Raw genomic sequence first — 17,474 nt, 5'->3', positions numbered from 1 at the left:
GACGGTTGAGATTTAGTCATGAAAAGAGCAAATGTCTCTCAGAGTGTTGTTACACACTGACAAAGATGTTTGAAGGACACTCAATGGGCATGAGAGGCTTTAAGCTAACCTAAGAGAAAGATATGCTTTGGTTTTATATGCTTTTTTTCCCCTCTATGCAAAAAACCCATACACAAACATAACAGAATCACATGTATCAACTTAGAGAAAAAAGACAATACATTTAATGCAATAATAAAGTTCATGTTTATGTAAACATTTACATACTAATATGTAACAATACACTGCTGTTTGAATAACTATAAACACAAAAGACAATGGATTTTGAGTCAGTTTTTTTCTGAATAAAGTTTGGTGTAAACAGGAAGAACACCCAGCTTGTTTGGACAGGCATATCCACACATTACATCAGCATCTACAGTATGTGTGCATGTGGAGACAATGCATTTGATTTCATAAAACACATACATGTTCAGTCATTCAACAGCATTAAAGAGTGATATCACAATTAAATCATTTCCATTTATAGAAAAAAAACATTGGCTCAGTTGTAGGATAACCTTTGCTACAAAATATACCGTACGTGTTCTGTGGCTCACATGAAATCCACTAAAGCTGAAATACTCGTTTTGTTAAATGTTTCAATTAATTATATTTCTGCAGCAGATTAATTAGTATGGCCGCAAAGACACATCAAAGCCAGTAGTCTAGCATTCATACAAGCTGTCTTTTTCAGTATTTGGGTTATTGCATATCTTCACTTATTAACTGGACTTTTTAATCAGGATGTACAATACACATTTATCTTCCACAGAAAGTCATAGTCACATTTTTAAATTCAGTTTCTGTTGAGCTTCTGTACCATTTCTCCTCTATTTCTGGCCATGGAGATAACATTTAAATGTTGTATTTCTCTATCTTGACAGTTCCCAGAGGGTCCTGAAATATTATCCAAATATTAAAATGTATTATTACACATGGCATATGTTTCTGACCTTAAAATGGTCTGACTAACTATCCTAACTTTCCTCCTTAAGCATCTCTTCAATCTCTTTGTCCCAGTTGTCATCACAGTTCTCAGTATCAGGCAACACGTCGTACTCCTGAAGTTCCTCCTGCAACTCTTTCTCCCAGTCTGTAGCCTCCTCTGTAAAAATAGAAAAGAAAGAAAGAAAAGAAACACACAATGAGTCACTCATTGAACTTTCAAAAAGCAACTGCACTGATTACATTATAACTCAGTTTAACAAAAAAAGGTTCAAACGTACCCTGTTGCTTGTTTGGATGTTCTTTTTTGTCTAGAACCAGCTGTTCCATTTCCTTGCGTAGGTCGTCCTCGTTTATCTTGCATGAATCAAAAGCATCACTCACAAATTCCAGTGCAGGCGGGCTGATGGAGATCTCCTCTTCATCCTTTCATTACAGAAATATGAGGGTCACACTGTGATTACATTTTTACTATCCCAATCACTGCTTTTAGAATGATACCTATATTTTCTTGGATTTCATGGTAGAATGATGATAAAAAGTTGGACAAAAAGGTCTCTTACCTCAGGCTTTTGTTTGGAAGTGCTAATGGCCGGGGTAGTTTTCCGTTTATCTACATCTGCAAAATCATTTTTCTCACATTATCTTTTGAATATATGAAAAGACAATAAGAAGGTAATATTCAAGTTCTCATACTGTTACTTATAAGACTTCCTGCGCTGTATTTATTTATGTGAAAAGTTCTTAACACTGTTTTCCATTTAACATCGTCCAATGCAGGTCACAGAGTCTACAAAGTAGATTATTTCACAAAACTAAACAGTAAAATATGATGCATATTTTTGTTTCTTTTAACAATTTTTGTTTTTTGCCTAAGAAACTTTGAATTGAAATAAATTATCTTAGGTTTTACCCCTGACATAAATGCCTTACAGATACACATACCCTTGTGATGGACGTCCTCAGAACTGGACCCAGTTTTGCCGTCCTCCCTCCGCTCGGCAGCCTGTTGTGCTGCAAGAGCTGTGAGCTGAGCTGACTGTTTTATCAAGGACACACGGTAGAAGTAATTCTTCCAGAACACCTCCTCTTTCACCCTACAAAAAAGGAAGAAAGGACATAGTGGTGATGTCCATGTTGGAATGATACAACAGGCATCCCATTGACCACCACACACATGTGCTGCACAGACCTAAAATCATTTTGTTTTTAATATGACTGATTTTTAATAAACACACAGAGACACACATGATGAAAACACAGCCCTGAGTATTATTTCAGTGTCATAACATTCTTACTGTTTTGGGACCAGATGGAAGCGCATCTTCCTAAGCAGCTCATCTTCCTCTAACATCACCATGGCGACTGGATACATTTGCTCAAAGTCAAAGTGAAACTGCACCCCAGCAGGAGGGTCACGCAAAAAATTTCGTTTGTCCTGTCGCAAATGAACCAATAAAGCAAAAGTTGATGTCATCATATCGATGAAGAATTTTTCTATTTTTCTACATCAAAAGAAACGTTTTCTGTTGAATGTACTATACTTACAGCTGAGAGAGCTAAGATCTGATGCTGTATGGTTTCCTCTTCATTATAGCCCACCCATGGGGGCACAGCAGCACCTACGAACAATGAAAACTGTCATGTAATATGCCCTTACATATGATTCAGTTTTTATTAGCTGCCAATGTACCTTGTTAAATGTTCAATTGTCAAATTCAGCCTGAAGTGTAAAAACTGACATATTCAACATGTCTGGATACATTCATAAATAAATATTCAATGCTTACCAGACTGTTTTGATTTTTTCTCCTGAACAAACTTTTCTTGCTCTTTCTGGAAATCCCCCAAAATGGTCTGAGGAGGGAAGAGGGGATTTTTAGGCCATACTTCTTGATTCTAAAAAAGGGTAAAGTCATATTTAAAATGAAAACAGACAGGAAGAGAAGTTTACCTTATCAATAATCCCATTTATCTTCCCCTCCTCCACACTTTTCTTGAAGGTTTGTGCTGTTTCAACCACGGACTGGGATAGTTTCTTCGAGGCGTTGCTGGCGAAATTATAAACGTAACCTGCAAAGAAACGAGTTTAACACATATTAAAGAGGAAACAGAGGACCCAAATTCACTGGCACAACTATTAGCACTAAGTCACTGTACTTTATCAACTATCAACTAAACTTACCACTGAAACCCTTCGCTTTTTCAAGAAGTTGAGGCGGTTCAGCATCTTTCTCACTGCTCTGCTCAACTTCAGCTTCAGCAGTCGGTTTGTTTATTCCATCATTCGTGTCTTCATTACCGTCAACAAGAACTTTAGACTCGCTGTCTTCTTTAACTTGGCCATTTTCGTTTTCTATCCCGAGCCAGGTTCCCAAGTTCTTAAACATACTTCAAATATATTGTAAATATATTGTGAATAAAGCTAAAACAAGTGTTTGAACATGCTCTAAAGGCGACCTTAGTAGTTTTATGCTTCAAAATGTTTCAAAAGTTTAACACTGTTGCCTAAAGCATAATAATAGCTGGTGACGTTTCAACACTCAAACCACTTCCGCGACTGGGTTAAGTTTGGTCCTACTGCGCACCCTTAAATTAATGTAAGTTGTCATGGAAACGTTTGTGTTTTAGCGTCTCTAAAGTTACCCAATTTAAAAGTTCGCCACGTAGCAATTCACTGCGGTTAGTTGTGTTTCACGCCCAGAAAATGTTGTTAAAGCATATATTCAGAGGGTTACAATGTGTTTATACCTGTAAGTGTAAAGTTGAACAGGTTTTTAAGGGGGAGTTTAACTTGTGTGCAAGCTAACAGTAGATGGCGCAGTTGGGCTACAATGCTGCTACACTTGTTCTCCCCTGTTGTCCATGGATGGGGTTAGCTTAGCTTAGCTGATTTAAACTCTCCTGAGTGTGTCAGTGTGTCGTTGTCGGTTTGTATCATTAAGTAGGATACGGAGTGAACGGCGGTGTTTAAAACAACAGTGAGAAAAAAAACTGGTAGTCGGTGAAACTGTGCGCAAAAAAAACAACAACTGGCGGATAACCAAAAACAACAAAAGTGATTCCTTTGGAAATGAAAAACAGCTCCAAAAGATGAAGTATGTGTAACGTAAACCTGGGAGATAGCTGCGAGCCACCCTCGACCAAACGACTGTGTCCACCGGTTTATCCAGAAGTTGAATTCCCAGGTAAGGTCAGACGTTTTATAAGCATGAGTTTTGTGTAAGAAGTGTGGAAAAAGCGAGGGTACTTGTTGAGTCGAGTGTTTAGTTTTATGACAAAGTGCTTGTTTCACTCGTTTACCTATTTCATATAAACAGGTCTGCTGAGATCTGCTTATCTGTCGGTACATGCGAAGATGGTTTCCATTGTGCTGCTCGAAAATGTTGTGTGTAATTGTCTCACACATAAGAGCATTAAGTTTAAGTCAGCCTGTCTGGAGTATGACAACAGGTGTTTACGCAGTGTTACATTTTAACAAGTTAGTACCACAAGGATACATTTTTATTCACTATAAAATCTCATTATAGGCAAAGTTACTAAAATCAACAATCATACATTCATTTTATGTGTTTAAGGGTAGTCCCTTAGCACATATGCAGTCTTAGACTAACAAGAGTCCAACAGCTACAAACATTCAGAAACCTATGGTGTAAATTTGCGGATTTTATATTATAAATTTTAGTCTCAGTGGAAAAAATGACGTTGATAAGGGCTTTAATATGCCTCCAGTAACCTTAAACCTCTGAAATGATGCTGATTGATTACTTAAAATGAGAGGCGTTTGTGTTGCAATTGTATTTAACAAATAATATTAAAACAAAGCAGAACTTTTATAATGGAAGATTCAATTAATTTAATCCTTTATATTGAAAAAATAAACCCATTTCTTCATAAAAGCTATTAAGAAGCTTATCCTCCATTGGTATTTGGATACTTGTGATACTTCTTTTGTTTAATGCATAATTGATGTGATGCTAGTTGAAAGACTACAGGCTGCTAATAAGCCAATAAAGTTAGCAAAAGCAACTAGTTTAATACACAAAAACTGTGTGTTAAGATGCATTTGTTCAAAATTAAATATTTGGAGTTCATTTTTGATCAAACAAAATGAAAAGCATTCTGTATAATTCATAATGTTACTACAACTACATATTTATATAATTGTATGTATACTAATTAAAAATAATTTGGCTTTTAATTCTTAATTAGTTTGTATTTTCTGTTAAAATGCTAAACCTTAAAGATCAATATGTATTATTTTTAATGCAGCATACGGATTGGGATCCATGGAGCAAGCAGCAATCAAACTGCCTCCTATACTGTATATAGTGGACGAAACTGAAACATATACATGATCATAAGAAACACAATTAGAGCTGCAACCAATAGTCAACTAATTGATTGACAGAAAATAAATCAGCAACTGTTTTTATTATCAGATAATTGGTTTAGTCATATTAAATAAAATATCTTTGGGTTTTGGACTATTGGTTGGACCAAAACAAGAAATATGAAAACAGTCTCTTTGACTCTGGGAAATATATTCATTAGTTTTTGTCTACAAAATGATGGAAGATAATGATCTTCCATCATTTTGTAGACAAAATTGTTCATTAAATCATCCAGAACATATTCTACAGATTTATTGATAATGAAAATAATCATTAGTTGCTGCCTTATACTCAATGGTCCAAAACAATGTCAGGTTTTTAAAAAGGTAGCATAAGTAATATATAAAAAGTAATAAGGACATAAATGATTTAAATAGAATAAATAATTGAACTGAACATTTACTTATCAACAAGTCTAAAGGTGAGTCCTAAAATCATTTCGTTTGGCTTGTCCATCCACTAGGAAATGCTCAGTTGCTTTATTCTTGAGTCTAGGTTGTACAGCAGTTGGTTGTCTTTCCAGGTCATGCTTGGGTTCAGAATGGCTTAAAAGATCAGCAGTATAACGTGGGGCCACACTGTGCTTAGCTGTGAAAGTGATCAGTAAAATCTTGATCATAAAAACTGACTCGTCAACCAGAGTAAAGATGCTGAAATGTGAGTAATATTGAATCATTGTGATGTGCTGGCGAATACCTACCAGCAGCTCTCTGTTTCTGCAGGAAGTCGACGCTGCAAGGACAGTAGAGTTACAGCAGGGTGTCATCAGCATAGCACTGGTACAGATCATGTGCCCAGGTTGGACAGTATACAATGAAAAGAGGATTAGGCCAGAAATGCAGTCTCATTTGGCCAATGCTGACTAATCGTACTTTTGGACAGGTTCATATCATTACCTGTTGCCTGAACATGTTTACATGCCCTCTCTCTTTGTGTTTCTTTACTTCTATATTAGTGCCATGGATGCTGAGCAGTACAAAAATGATCCACGCTATACAGAAGCAGAGAGTCATTGGCATGTGATGCAGAAATCAGGAGATCTGGAGCAGAGGACCAGAGATGGGGAGGACTGGAAGCTGGTGGATGTATTTCTTTCAGGAGGTGCACCATGGGGATTTACACTCAGAGGGGGTCTGGAGCATCGAGAACCTCTGCTCATAACTAAGGTAAGACGCTTATTTTTTCTAAAACAGAAGAGATTGAAGTGGCGAGTTCAAGGTTTCTGCCTGAAGAGCAGGACTGAAATCCTTTTGTTGTGTCTTTCAAAATCCAATAAAAAAGAAATCTGTAAATTGTCAATTTTAATCAAAGTGTGCATTTTTGATACCTCTCTTTGCACTCAGGAATGTCTACAAAAGTTTCCTTTCAACAGACGGCGAGGCATTCAGCCACTCTCACTGTTCAGAAATTGTAGGTTTAACAAGTTAATGGATGTGAGTCAGAGCAGGTGCGTGTTTGCTGTGAATTTACAACAGCAATTACTGCCAGTGTCCAATTGTTCCACCTACTTTAAAACTCTTTAATCAAATGTTTTCAAAAGTAAATACTGAACACACACCTCCATATTCCTTTCATACATCAGTCTGCCAGGAACAAAAATGACATTATGTGACCTTTATCATAATGGCACAGATGATGATGTCTGGCAGAGTGTAACATTGCTCAATCAGTTTTGGCAGAAGTGACCTGAGAGCCAGCTGAGATGATTATTTTATTTTATGAGTCGCTGTCATCTAACTAAACACAAGGTGCTGACTGCTCCGACACCCGACCCATCACTGCTTACATGGCATACATGTTGCTGTGCATTTTTCTTGTCTCTACTTTAACAGCATTTTCTAACACAAGATAATAAAGTAGAAGATGGAGGAGGGGGCATGACAGGAGACAAATGCCAAATTTTGATATTGTGAACTCATAATGATCTCTCTTAACTCTCTGACATGAGCCTGTTCAGTGCAGTTCTTCATTTTTGAAATCCATACAAACATCTGGGCATGGAGAGTGTTAACGGTCCCTAATTAAAGTGTGATCTATGTAGTCAAAGCATGTTTGTTTGGCCCAATGTTGGACTGAGTATTGTTACACATTTGGCTAAGCGAGTAGTAAAATCAGACTGGAGTTTCTCAAAAATTGACCTCCAACAAAATTTGCACTATAGCCTGTTTAATGACCTTGTTAAATGGGTGATATAAACCACAATAAGGCATATAGTGCAAATAAGAGGGAGTGCACCTAATCACAGTGCAGCCCAATCAGCTCTGAAATCACACTGTTAACCTCACTTCTCTGTTGACTGTGTAATGATTAACCACAAAAGACCTTGCTAGTTAATGACATGGTAAAATACCAGCACCTGTTTGTCAGGAGCTGTGCCCCTGCTTGATTTTTGTTCGTCATTTCTGTATTGACTTTAAAAAGGGTCCAAAGTCCAGCTCGGAGGGGGGTGAAACTCTGAAACTCAGGAACACAGGCACCATATGGGTTTAGAGTAATACAGTCGCGACCACCTTCACCCCATTACGGCAGGTTTTAGAAAGCATGTGATTCTAATGACGAGAATTTCTGACCATTTAAGTCTTTAAGCTATAAGATTAAATGGTGAGGTCACATTGCTGAATAGTGTGTGGTGGATCATTGCCCAGCTGAACTGCTGCTCTCGGGTTTGATATTGGCAGCATTTTTTTTTTTGTTAATGTTTTGTCACTGAACGCTACATCTTTACTCCAAGGACCAACAAAAGTGGACCTGTGTGCATCTGATGGTGAGACGTTTATTTCTCAGACCTTTTTGAACCACTCTCACTCTTGACTTTTCATCTGCTTTTTCACTACCCTTTAAATATTATTTTATAGTCTCACCAGAGTCTCCCTGGTACTTGAAGACATTTTCAGTAATCTCATAAAGTAAATTGGTCATGGACTAACCTTAACACAGGTTTGTCAAACGGATTCATAATGCTCCAGAGTTTAGTTTGCTGCCACTCATGCCACGATGTGTGTTATTAGATTCCCACCTGGGACATTTTGCTTTCTCGCAAATTCGTGCCGGGTTAAATTTCAGTTCGGAGGGGTAGCGTGTGGTACCAGGAGCAGGGGAGGAATGTTTGAGCTTTGTTTGATTTTCTAAATGTAGTGAATTATCCGTGACAGCCCGAAGCCCGATGGAATGGCATGATGAGATAAATTAAGTCAGGATTAGTGATTTGTGCTCTTTTTCGGAGCAGCGCACCGAGTATAGCCACTAATTTTCAAAGGTATGTTGTTGAGTTATTTCTATTAACTAGATAAAGATGCAAGTAATCAATTGTGTAAGCAGTCAAAATGCCCACAGTATGTCCACAGACGAGAAGAATCTTAAGGCCTCTTACTCCCAACATTTGTCTTTCTAATGATGGCACACATGACTGAAGTGATAAATATGTGGTCATACAGCAACATAGTAAAGCATGTACTGCCTGATTCTGTTTGTTCTGTATGTCCTATTTCTTTGGAGTGCAGTTTCACCCATGAAGGCTGTTCAAAGTGACACATTGTATCCTGGAATATCTGTGTGAACCGCAGTGAGTCAGGAGCTACACACTATTTGCATATCCACTGTAACATGGACAAGTCACGCTAGTTAAAATTGTTCAAATCTGTTCCCCTTCTCGCTGAGTACTGCATGTACATGTAACACGGCGGTGACCATGTGAATTGTGGCGTTCCAAGTTCCTCACAGCTTTCTGCAACATATTTCAGCTACAGTCCACTGTGCTGTTAGTCAGACTACACATCTCACCTCAAATGGGTATGAGCTATCCCCTTTTTACATCTTGTTCTAATATTAAATGCCTTTCTGTTTCTTTGTTAGCACACTGTTGGTCTTGGCAGGGATATCTGTATTTTACACAGTAACCTGAGGAGTACACATGTAAAAACTTTGTTGGCTGCATATGCATTTTTACAGATTGATAGAATGAAAAGATGATAGAAAAGAGAGCGCCCATAGTTTGATGAGAGGGTAAGAGTATTGGTTAAAAAATATCCTGGATCTAATTAAAATTCTTAACATTCCACTCATAGCTCAGGTTATGCTCAAGGTCTTCGTGGACTTAAAGTCCTTAGTCTCAATAAACTTAAATAATCCTGTTTTACACAACACAGCTGGGCATGTACCTCATACATATGTTTCCTCTGCCAGGATCCCATTTTATATGGAGGAAAATATTTGGCTCTTAAAACACGAGTGCCAAATACACAAAAATGTCTGTTCTTACACGCAGCGATAAAACCCCCACAGGTAAACAGGTTTTACTAATTATTGAGTCCTGTGTGCGACATCTTTGTGGGCTCGATTTGACTGTCCCGATTGCACAACCACTGGAACACAGATGATTTGTAGAGAAAAGGATTATGGCTCATGGCAGGAAACAGACTTCAATATTGGAATAGTTTTTTATTTGTGGGAGTCAGGATTTTGGAGGTAGGAATATGGAATGCTGAAAGGATTATTGATTGAGCTCAGAAGGAGGACTGGTTCAGAGTATGCTCTTTGATGGAAATGCTATTGTAAACGGTCTTAAGCGTTACGTTAGCGTTAGGCCATTGTGCCTTGTTATGCCAAAACATATTAGATTTAAACTGCGCTCAGGCTCGTTTTGGTAATTCCCTTTGTTTGATGGTCATTTTCATTGCTTCCACCTTTGTTTTCTCTGGGATTCCAGAGACAGAGAGGTGTGCAGGGCTGGTGTTATTTAAAAAGTTTTGATGGTGGAACAAAAATAAAGCCAGCTTTTATCTGATATTTGGTTCACATTTCAGTCAATATCAGTGAAGTACTGCGGTTTGGTTCCCAGCTCAAGGTAACTGAACCTCACCACAAACATCAAGTACAATGTAAATTGTGCCTTACTCATTTACTCAAGTGTTAGTTTAACAGCCTATTTGATAATCATAGGGTTTGTGATTGAAACTTTCTATCTGGTGTTTTGAACCAAATGCTAAGTTTAGCATGCTAATTTGCACACAATGACAATGATGATTTTTAGCAGGTATAATGTTTCCTGTGTTCACCATAATAGTGCTAGCATGTTCATTTTGGCTAATTAGCACTAAACACAAATTGACATGTTGACCTGATAATGGCACTAGGTATAAAGAAAAAGGATGTCCAAAGATATTCAGATTTGTCCTGATGGGATGGACGAATGCCTGCACCAAATTCCAGAACAATTGATCCAAAAGTTGGTGAGACATTTCACAAATGTCAGCCTACTGGCGAAACTAGAGGAAAATATCTGTAAGATTCATCCTCTGTGGACAATAAATGTCTGAAATATCACAACTACTGGATTGATTACCATGGGCTTTTGTACAGTCTGAATCAGCGGTGGCCCTGTCAACACACCAATAATTATTGATTTTATATAATTATATGATCATACATTTAAAACACCCAAATTGAACATATGGCTATATATAAAATAATCATAAAAATATCCCTTAAAAACAAATAAACAGTTAATAATCAAGTTAAGAAAGACAAAGATTGACAGTGAAAAGAAAATTAAAATAAATAGATCAAATGAATAAAAGATAAAAAATAAGAATACTATGAGGAACATAGAACAGCGTACAGCACACATTCCTCACAACAGATGATTGATTTTCACCATAACTTTGCACTTTAATGCCTTTTCAATGTCCCCATTTTTAAGAAATTCCAAAAACATTTCCCAGACGTTGTAAAACTTAGAGGCTTGCTTCCTAACTATACAAAGGAGTTTGTACCCAAACTTGAAGTTTTTTAAACAGTGGTCAAGAGAGGGACAACTAACATTTTCCAACGTGGATATGGACATGACTCAACCATTTACTTTCTCGATTAAGTAGAGAACAATTGTATAAATGTTCAGTAAACACAGTTTAGGACTTAGAAGTATTGGAAAAGAGGTACTTTAACAGATGTAGTGTTTCACTGAACTCTCCCTTTCACCATTATATTGTATTTTTGATTAACACACCCTTTGCTAAAACAGTTTTTTGGGGGAAAATATCTCCGGTGTGGACATTGGAGGCTGTTGCTTTGAATTCTTTCCGTGTGCCAGAATAAAACGTCTAAGTTGTAAATACTTGAAGTAATGTTTCTGTGGCACATTGTACTTGCTTTCAGCTCATCAGATCGTTGTCCTCATAAAAATCCAGTCATTTAATTATCCCCTTAACCATGTTTTAAATCCCATGTCATTTTGAGCCGTGTGTTCATTGCCCCAAATTGGTGATTAAACAAGATAAACAACGGGGGAGTCACCCAGATATTTATCTACATGATGCCAGACAACAACAGTGTTTTTCACAGAAGGATTAACTATGTTTTTTCATTTCTAAAAAGCTATTCAGCACCAAACCCCCCGAGGACAACAATTCAGTTTGTAAGCAGGGCAGATCAACCTCTCTAGAAAACCAAAACATTTCAGCCCTCAACTGGGCAGCCCAGATGTACCACTGTAAATGTGGTTGTTCTAACCCCCCCTTATCGTAAGGTAAATACATAAGAGAGAGGCTAAATCTTGGCTTCCTGTTATTCCAAATAAAATACAAAAGGAGCTCTTTGACTTTTGGGGAAAATGAAGGAGCCAAAACATATAACACATATAGCAATGTAGTTCATATAATCATCTTAATCATTCTGCATTTAAAAATATTCTTCCCATCATAGACAAAGGCATTGATGTCCATCTTGTGAATTAAAATACAATTTAATTATTTAATTCTGCTTAAATTCCGTAGATTCCTCGAACAAACTCAGCGTCCAGGCTAACGTGGTTTACTACAACCAAATGTTGTAATTTACTGCAAGAACTTTGCAGAAAGACAGATGCTTAAAACATCTGCCTGTCGTACGGAGACAGATGCCTCTTTAACTAAAAGCTCAAAAAGCTACAAGCGGAGCTAAAGGTCAACTTTGGGTGAATTTGTTTATGTGGTTGCTGGTGGCTTGTCAAAGTGGAATGAAACACTCTCAATGATGTGTGTGAAGGCAGCCCCTAAAACCATACATGAGGTCTGAGTTCAGTGCCCTGTCAGCACACTGCACCACACATCTGTCAGCAGAAAAGACACATTCCTTACCCCCATCACCACCACATCCTTCCCTTCATGTCCCATGGAGAGACATAGGGCTATTTTTGAGGATACTCAGGCATCCAGGATGGCTGTAGCTTGACTGATTACGGCCTGGAGGAAGATGGTAAACAAAGGACACGGTATGGCTCATGCTGATTGGGCTGCCATGGTGAAAAATGTTTGGAAAAGCAGTAAGAAGCTCCTGTCTTGATGTTGTGCAAACATTGCTTTTACTTAACCATTTTGTTTTACCTAATGCTGCCATTACAATCTATTTGTTGATATTATTAACATTCTTTTTTCTTTTCTTTTTTACTGTGGAGGCATATTTCCTGTTAAATTTCTCTGAATAAAAGCAAGGCAGCTGTGTAGCCGTGGGCCCTCCAACAGATGTCTCAGCATGTTGTTGTTGATGTTGAAGACATCATTCTTGTATGCACTGTAAATGCAACACAATTAGTTATCTCATCAGATCTACATGTGCTGAAACCTAGTTTTGCCCTCAGTTTTATTCTCCACCTGGTTCCGCTGAATTACTGACAACTTCCTCTGATTCTTTAGTTGTAGCCGCAGTTCACCATTCCTGCCTGCCTAGTCTCAACTACAACTAATAGTTGCACAGCAGACCAATTTGGTCCCAGACACTATGTAATCAATTATATTCTGCTGTTATGTCACAAGTACCTCAAGTAAAAAGCTTTTAAATATCATTAAAGGTCAGCTATGTGCCCTCCAGCTTTGCAACCATTCCAAAAATGTAGCAGACATTGTTTTTTAAACAGTGCAACTTAATAGAAATGATCCCATCTCTCAGAGTCAAACCGAGGTTTACAGTTTACACCTGAACACAGTGTATATTTTTCTTTTTTGTCAACAAACCCCATGACTTAGTCCTGCTGCCGTAAATACTCACAGGACCATCAAATGTGAATTCATCCGCAACTGAAAATAGTCCCTAGTAAATGAACTATTTGCTTTTGTTTGAGTAGTCTTTGCTAAACACTACAGCGCCCTACTGTTTTGGGAAATTACAGAGCCTTTTTCTCAGAAATGAAAGTATATATTTATGACTTATTTAAATTAAATAAAAAGATTTACTTTGCTTGGCTCAGAGTCCCCAGGTAGGGTAGAGAAGTGAGAAAGTACTGAGAGATAGAGTAACACAATGTGGGCTTTGGTCTTTTCATGGGAATTGTTTGACAAAAAAAAAAAAGTACATATACAAAAGCTCCAGACTGACCCTTTAATACAGTTTGCTACCTTGTCTCTGACATCTCTATCTAAAATCCTACCTTTTAATCTTGCAAAAGCCACAATCACTAGTTTACCCATGTGAAGGATAGTCAGTTAACCTAAATGTGAAGTTCATTTCATGTTCCTATTCATCCTGCTGTTAACTAGTGAGAATGGTTTCTCATTTCCAGTATAACTGGGGTGTTTTGTGTCCATTTTAGACGTTGTAACCTACACTAAGTATCAGTGAGTGATTCAGTCTCTCTTAAAAAATACACTACCATATCTGGATCATCTCAGGAATCTAGCCAGCTATAATAAAAATCCTCTGTCTGCCCTGCCTTAACCCTGCCTTAAAATCGGTATTATAGAAAAATGAAAAGAGGGTATGATTAGTGCTATCTGGGCTCTGGTTTTCTGCTCTGGGGATAAAGGCCATATAAGACGTAATGGTCTGTAAATGTACACATACCTCTGTGGTTGAGTCATGCAGCCCCCTCTCACAGGTTTGAGTGGAGAACTGATTATCAGCTTCAGAGCTTGGCTTTTGTGTGTTAATGTGCCAACTGCCAAGCACGTTCTCGCTGCTTTTCTTTCCACAGTGAGCCGGGCTATCTTGCACCTCATGTCTGACTATCTTCAGCCGTGCGAGGACAGCATTGACCTTTTACGTACGGTATACCTGACACTTCAGAGACCTTCGCTCGAAGCCGTCGTTCTGTCAGTTTAATATCTTATATCGTGAGTCGACACTTTAGTCGGCGGGTCGTCTCCAGAGATACGCCAATACTAGCTGTTGCTGACATCAGTCCACTGTACGCAGTTCACTGTACCTCCCTTTGACAGATGTGTTATTTCAGGTGTCTGCCCTCAGACAAACAGTACAGTTTGTTTTCACATCATGCCACTGGCTTGGACAGCAGCTTTTTGAAGTATTTTTATAGCCTTTGAGCCCTGTCTTTAGAAACTGGCCTACCTGCTGTTAACTTTGATAAACACTGTGTTTCTTTTGTCACTGTTACCCTATAAAATCTGCGAGGAACGTCAACAAGCGAATCTTGGCTTTATGGTGCATTTTTCACACATACGTCTTAAGCATTTTTCTTTTGCAGACGTGCCCTTTGGTTTTGCTAAGTTGACTGCCATATTATTACACTATACAGTTCCTTTTTTTCATATTAGGCTGTTGAAATCTAGCATCTACCACTCACACACACTCATAAGTTTGGAAAATGTAAACAGGGTTACGCCATCATTAATGTTAATAACTGCAGCTGTGCTTTGACATATTAAAATATCTGCTGTAAAGATTATCTGTTGTATAGGTTTATGATGATGAGCATTTTGTTAAGTAATTAAAACATAATTTTCTTTCATGTAGATGGTTTGGTGCATTGAAGATCATTTGTAATCAACACTGGCAAAGTGTGTCAATCCTCATCTCTTCAATAAACACAGGAAATTATTACATTTAAGCTTTTTAGTCATGTGTATAGATAGAAAACAAGAATCTCATTCCTAATCTAAAATCTTTTAGTTTGAAAACTGTAATGATTTGTTCATTGATCGATTAGTTTCAAGTAATTTTTCAAGCAAAAATGCCAAATATTCTCTTGCTCCAGCTTCTCAAAAACAATTCTGAGACGTCACCTTTGGCTTTTGCAAATTGTGATGGTAATTTTTCACAATTACATGACATTTTATTGACTAAAATGTTGTTTTTAAAAGTTAGTACAAGGAACTTTCATTTTGCTTTGATTTTAGTGGCCCCTGTGGACAAAATTGGTAGTGTTTTCCCAGAATGAAGACTGCAACACCATCTCGTGTCGTAAAGATCTTGGCTAGTGCACATATTTTTTTTGGAAGCGAGTGAAAGACACTATTTTTAAACTGCTGTTTGCAAGATGCGTAGCAATGAGGTATCTGTGTGTCTTTGTAAGATTAATAATTGTAATTTGACAATGGTGAAACAAAGTCAACTTTGTCTTAGTACCTTGCTCTTTTTAATCATTGTTCGTGCTCTGTACTTTTTTTTACTCATCTTTTTAAAAATGTGTTGGGAAGCCAACTAACTTTTAATTTTGTCAGACAAAGACAGATGTCCTCCCCCTGTCCTCACCTCACCTTATTATCGTTGTACTCCGTCATGCTACATTGCTACCAGTAATGTAAGCAACTGGTTAAGTGCTGAGAAGCAGTAAGTAGCACCGAGGTAAGGTCGTATGAGGTTATTTATTCCCTTTCACAACACTGTGGAGGGACCTAGTGATGTCATCTCGTTTCTGTTGAATTCACACACCTGCCCCACAGGGCGCTCAAGTATGTCATCCTCATTTCTTGTTAATTCAAACAGAAATCAGTGCTGGTGTGTTTGGACTTGGCAAAGCTATTAAGTTAAAACGTTTCTACAGTGTCAACAGGCCAAATTTGTTTGTATCAAACGAAAGCTTTTAAGTATGAACTCTATGTAATACACAAATAAGTGAGCTCACGTTAGCTACTGGTAGTCTAGCATGTTATTTCCTAAGTTTATTCTTCTGTAGCTCTACCTAAGTTGAATGCAGAGGCCTGATTATATTATAGTGATGGAAACAGGTTGTATGGAGGAAGTGTCGAGATAAAACAAGAAGTACTACCCGTATATCTCACTTGCTCTCTGTAAAATGGTGTATTTAACTCTCTGTTTTCTATCTGCTCTGTTTATTCTCCAGGTCGAGGAGGGCAGCAAGGCAGCAGCTGTGAGTCTCCAGGTGGGAGACGAGCTTGTCAACATCAACGAGATTCCCCTGAGTGGCTACAGACAGGAGGCAATCTGCCTAGTGAAAGGCTCCCACAAGACCCTCAGTCTGGTGGTGAAAAGGTACCTAACTAATTCACTGTCCCCTCCTCCTTCATCTGCTGCTGTCACAGGTGCACCTCCCCCTCCCTTAGCCTAACAAGTCACCATGGTAACCTCTCCAACAAACCAAGGTGACGGAGGTGGAGTGGAGGTGGAGGATCCTAGCCCTTGCAGCTGTTTGTCTGCAGACTAGCTGACAATTTCTGGGATTTGTAGCCATCACGGTAAAGTTCTCGGGAGCTGGATGTTCCTGTTTTGCCAGGTTGTTCTGGGTTGCAGTCAGCAGGAGTTGCTTTGTCATACATTTGTTTTAGGTTGAAGAAACGTTGTGGGTGACATCATTCACCCAATTATAGAACCCACCCAGGCATGTATGGGAACGTTAAGCAAAGGGAAGTTATGATGCAAATGTCGTGATTTGACACTGAGATTTATTTTTTTTTATCGGCTCAGAAAACCACTTCGTCAGTTAGTGTCACTCCCTTTGTGATAAGGCATGTCTAATTTGCATTGTTCTCTCTGCTCACACCACACATGTCACTGTTTGTTAATGACCAAAGAACACGCTGTTGATGAACAGTAAACCCATTGGAAGTGCTTACATTCACTCTTTTTGTCCTTAGCTAATCCTTGTGACTTATTGACTCTGTTGTATTGTTTGGTATTCATATCTTGTTTAACTGATGAATCATTTGTCAACTGAGTCCTGGAGGCCTTCCTACGAATGGCCTTGCTGTGTGTGAAACACCGGACTCATTGTCTCTCTTTGGCTTTCTTTCTGTATTGTATCATATCATAACGTAATCCCTGAACAAATCCTACCGTACAAGGAAGTCCTCTCACCATTTATCTTTCCACAAGGACGTGGCATGGAGTCTCACTCATTGTGTTTTATTCTCAATAGACATGTCTGTT

The 17,474-nt window shown here is 38.2% G+C and overlaps 2 protein-coding genes across 3 annotated transcripts in view; one reads left to right on the top strand and one right to left on the bottom strand.

Moving 5' to 3' along the window:
• Window positions 1-222: 222 nt before the first annotated feature.
• LOC133984571 (synapse-associated protein 1-like) lies at window positions 223-3,527 on the bottom strand. The gene is made up of 9 exons (XM_062423982.1): window positions 3,173-3,527; window positions 2,942-3,060; window positions 2,778-2,844; window positions 2,536-2,609; window positions 2,286-2,425; window positions 1,933-2,084; window positions 1,551-1,606; window positions 1,269-1,413; window positions 223-1,147 (listed from the first exon to the last, which is right to left on the bottom strand). Exons 1-9 carry the CDS (start codon window positions 3,375-3,377, stop codon window positions 1,020-1,022), a joined length of 1,086 nt encoding a protein of 361 aa, XP_062279966.1. The 5' UTR covers window positions 3,378-3,527; the 3' UTR covers window positions 223-1,019.
• A 491-nt stretch (window positions 3,528-4,018) lies between these two features.
• shroom2a (shroom family member 2a) overlaps window positions 4,019-17,474 on the top strand; it is a 34,295-nt gene continuing 20,839 nt past the window's right edge. The window contains exons 1-3 of one of the 2 annotated variants that reach the window (XM_062423773.1): window positions 4,019-4,175; window positions 6,337-6,547; window positions 16,432-16,580. In XM_062423773.1, the coding sequence (XP_062279757.1) occupies window positions 6,341-6,547; window positions 16,432-16,580 (356 nt within the window). In that variant the 5' untranslated portion in view covers window positions 4,019-4,175; window positions 6,337-6,340. Of the gene's footprint in view, window positions 4,176-6,336; window positions 6,548-7,868; window positions 8,146-16,431; window positions 16,581-17,474 lie in introns of those variants that run through there. The other variant, XM_062423774.1, reaches the window with a different exon arrangement.

Source organism: Scomber scombrus, chromosome 8 (genome assembly GCF_963691925.1).
Source record: "Scomber scombrus chromosome 8, fScoSco1.1, whole genome shotgun sequence".
In the NCBI taxonomy this organism is placed as follows: Eukaryota; Metazoa; Chordata; class Actinopteri; order Scombriformes; family Scombridae; genus Scomber; species Scomber scombrus.
Note: the sequence above shows the minus strand (reverse complement) of the source record. Positions and strands in the feature narration are given on the sequence as shown.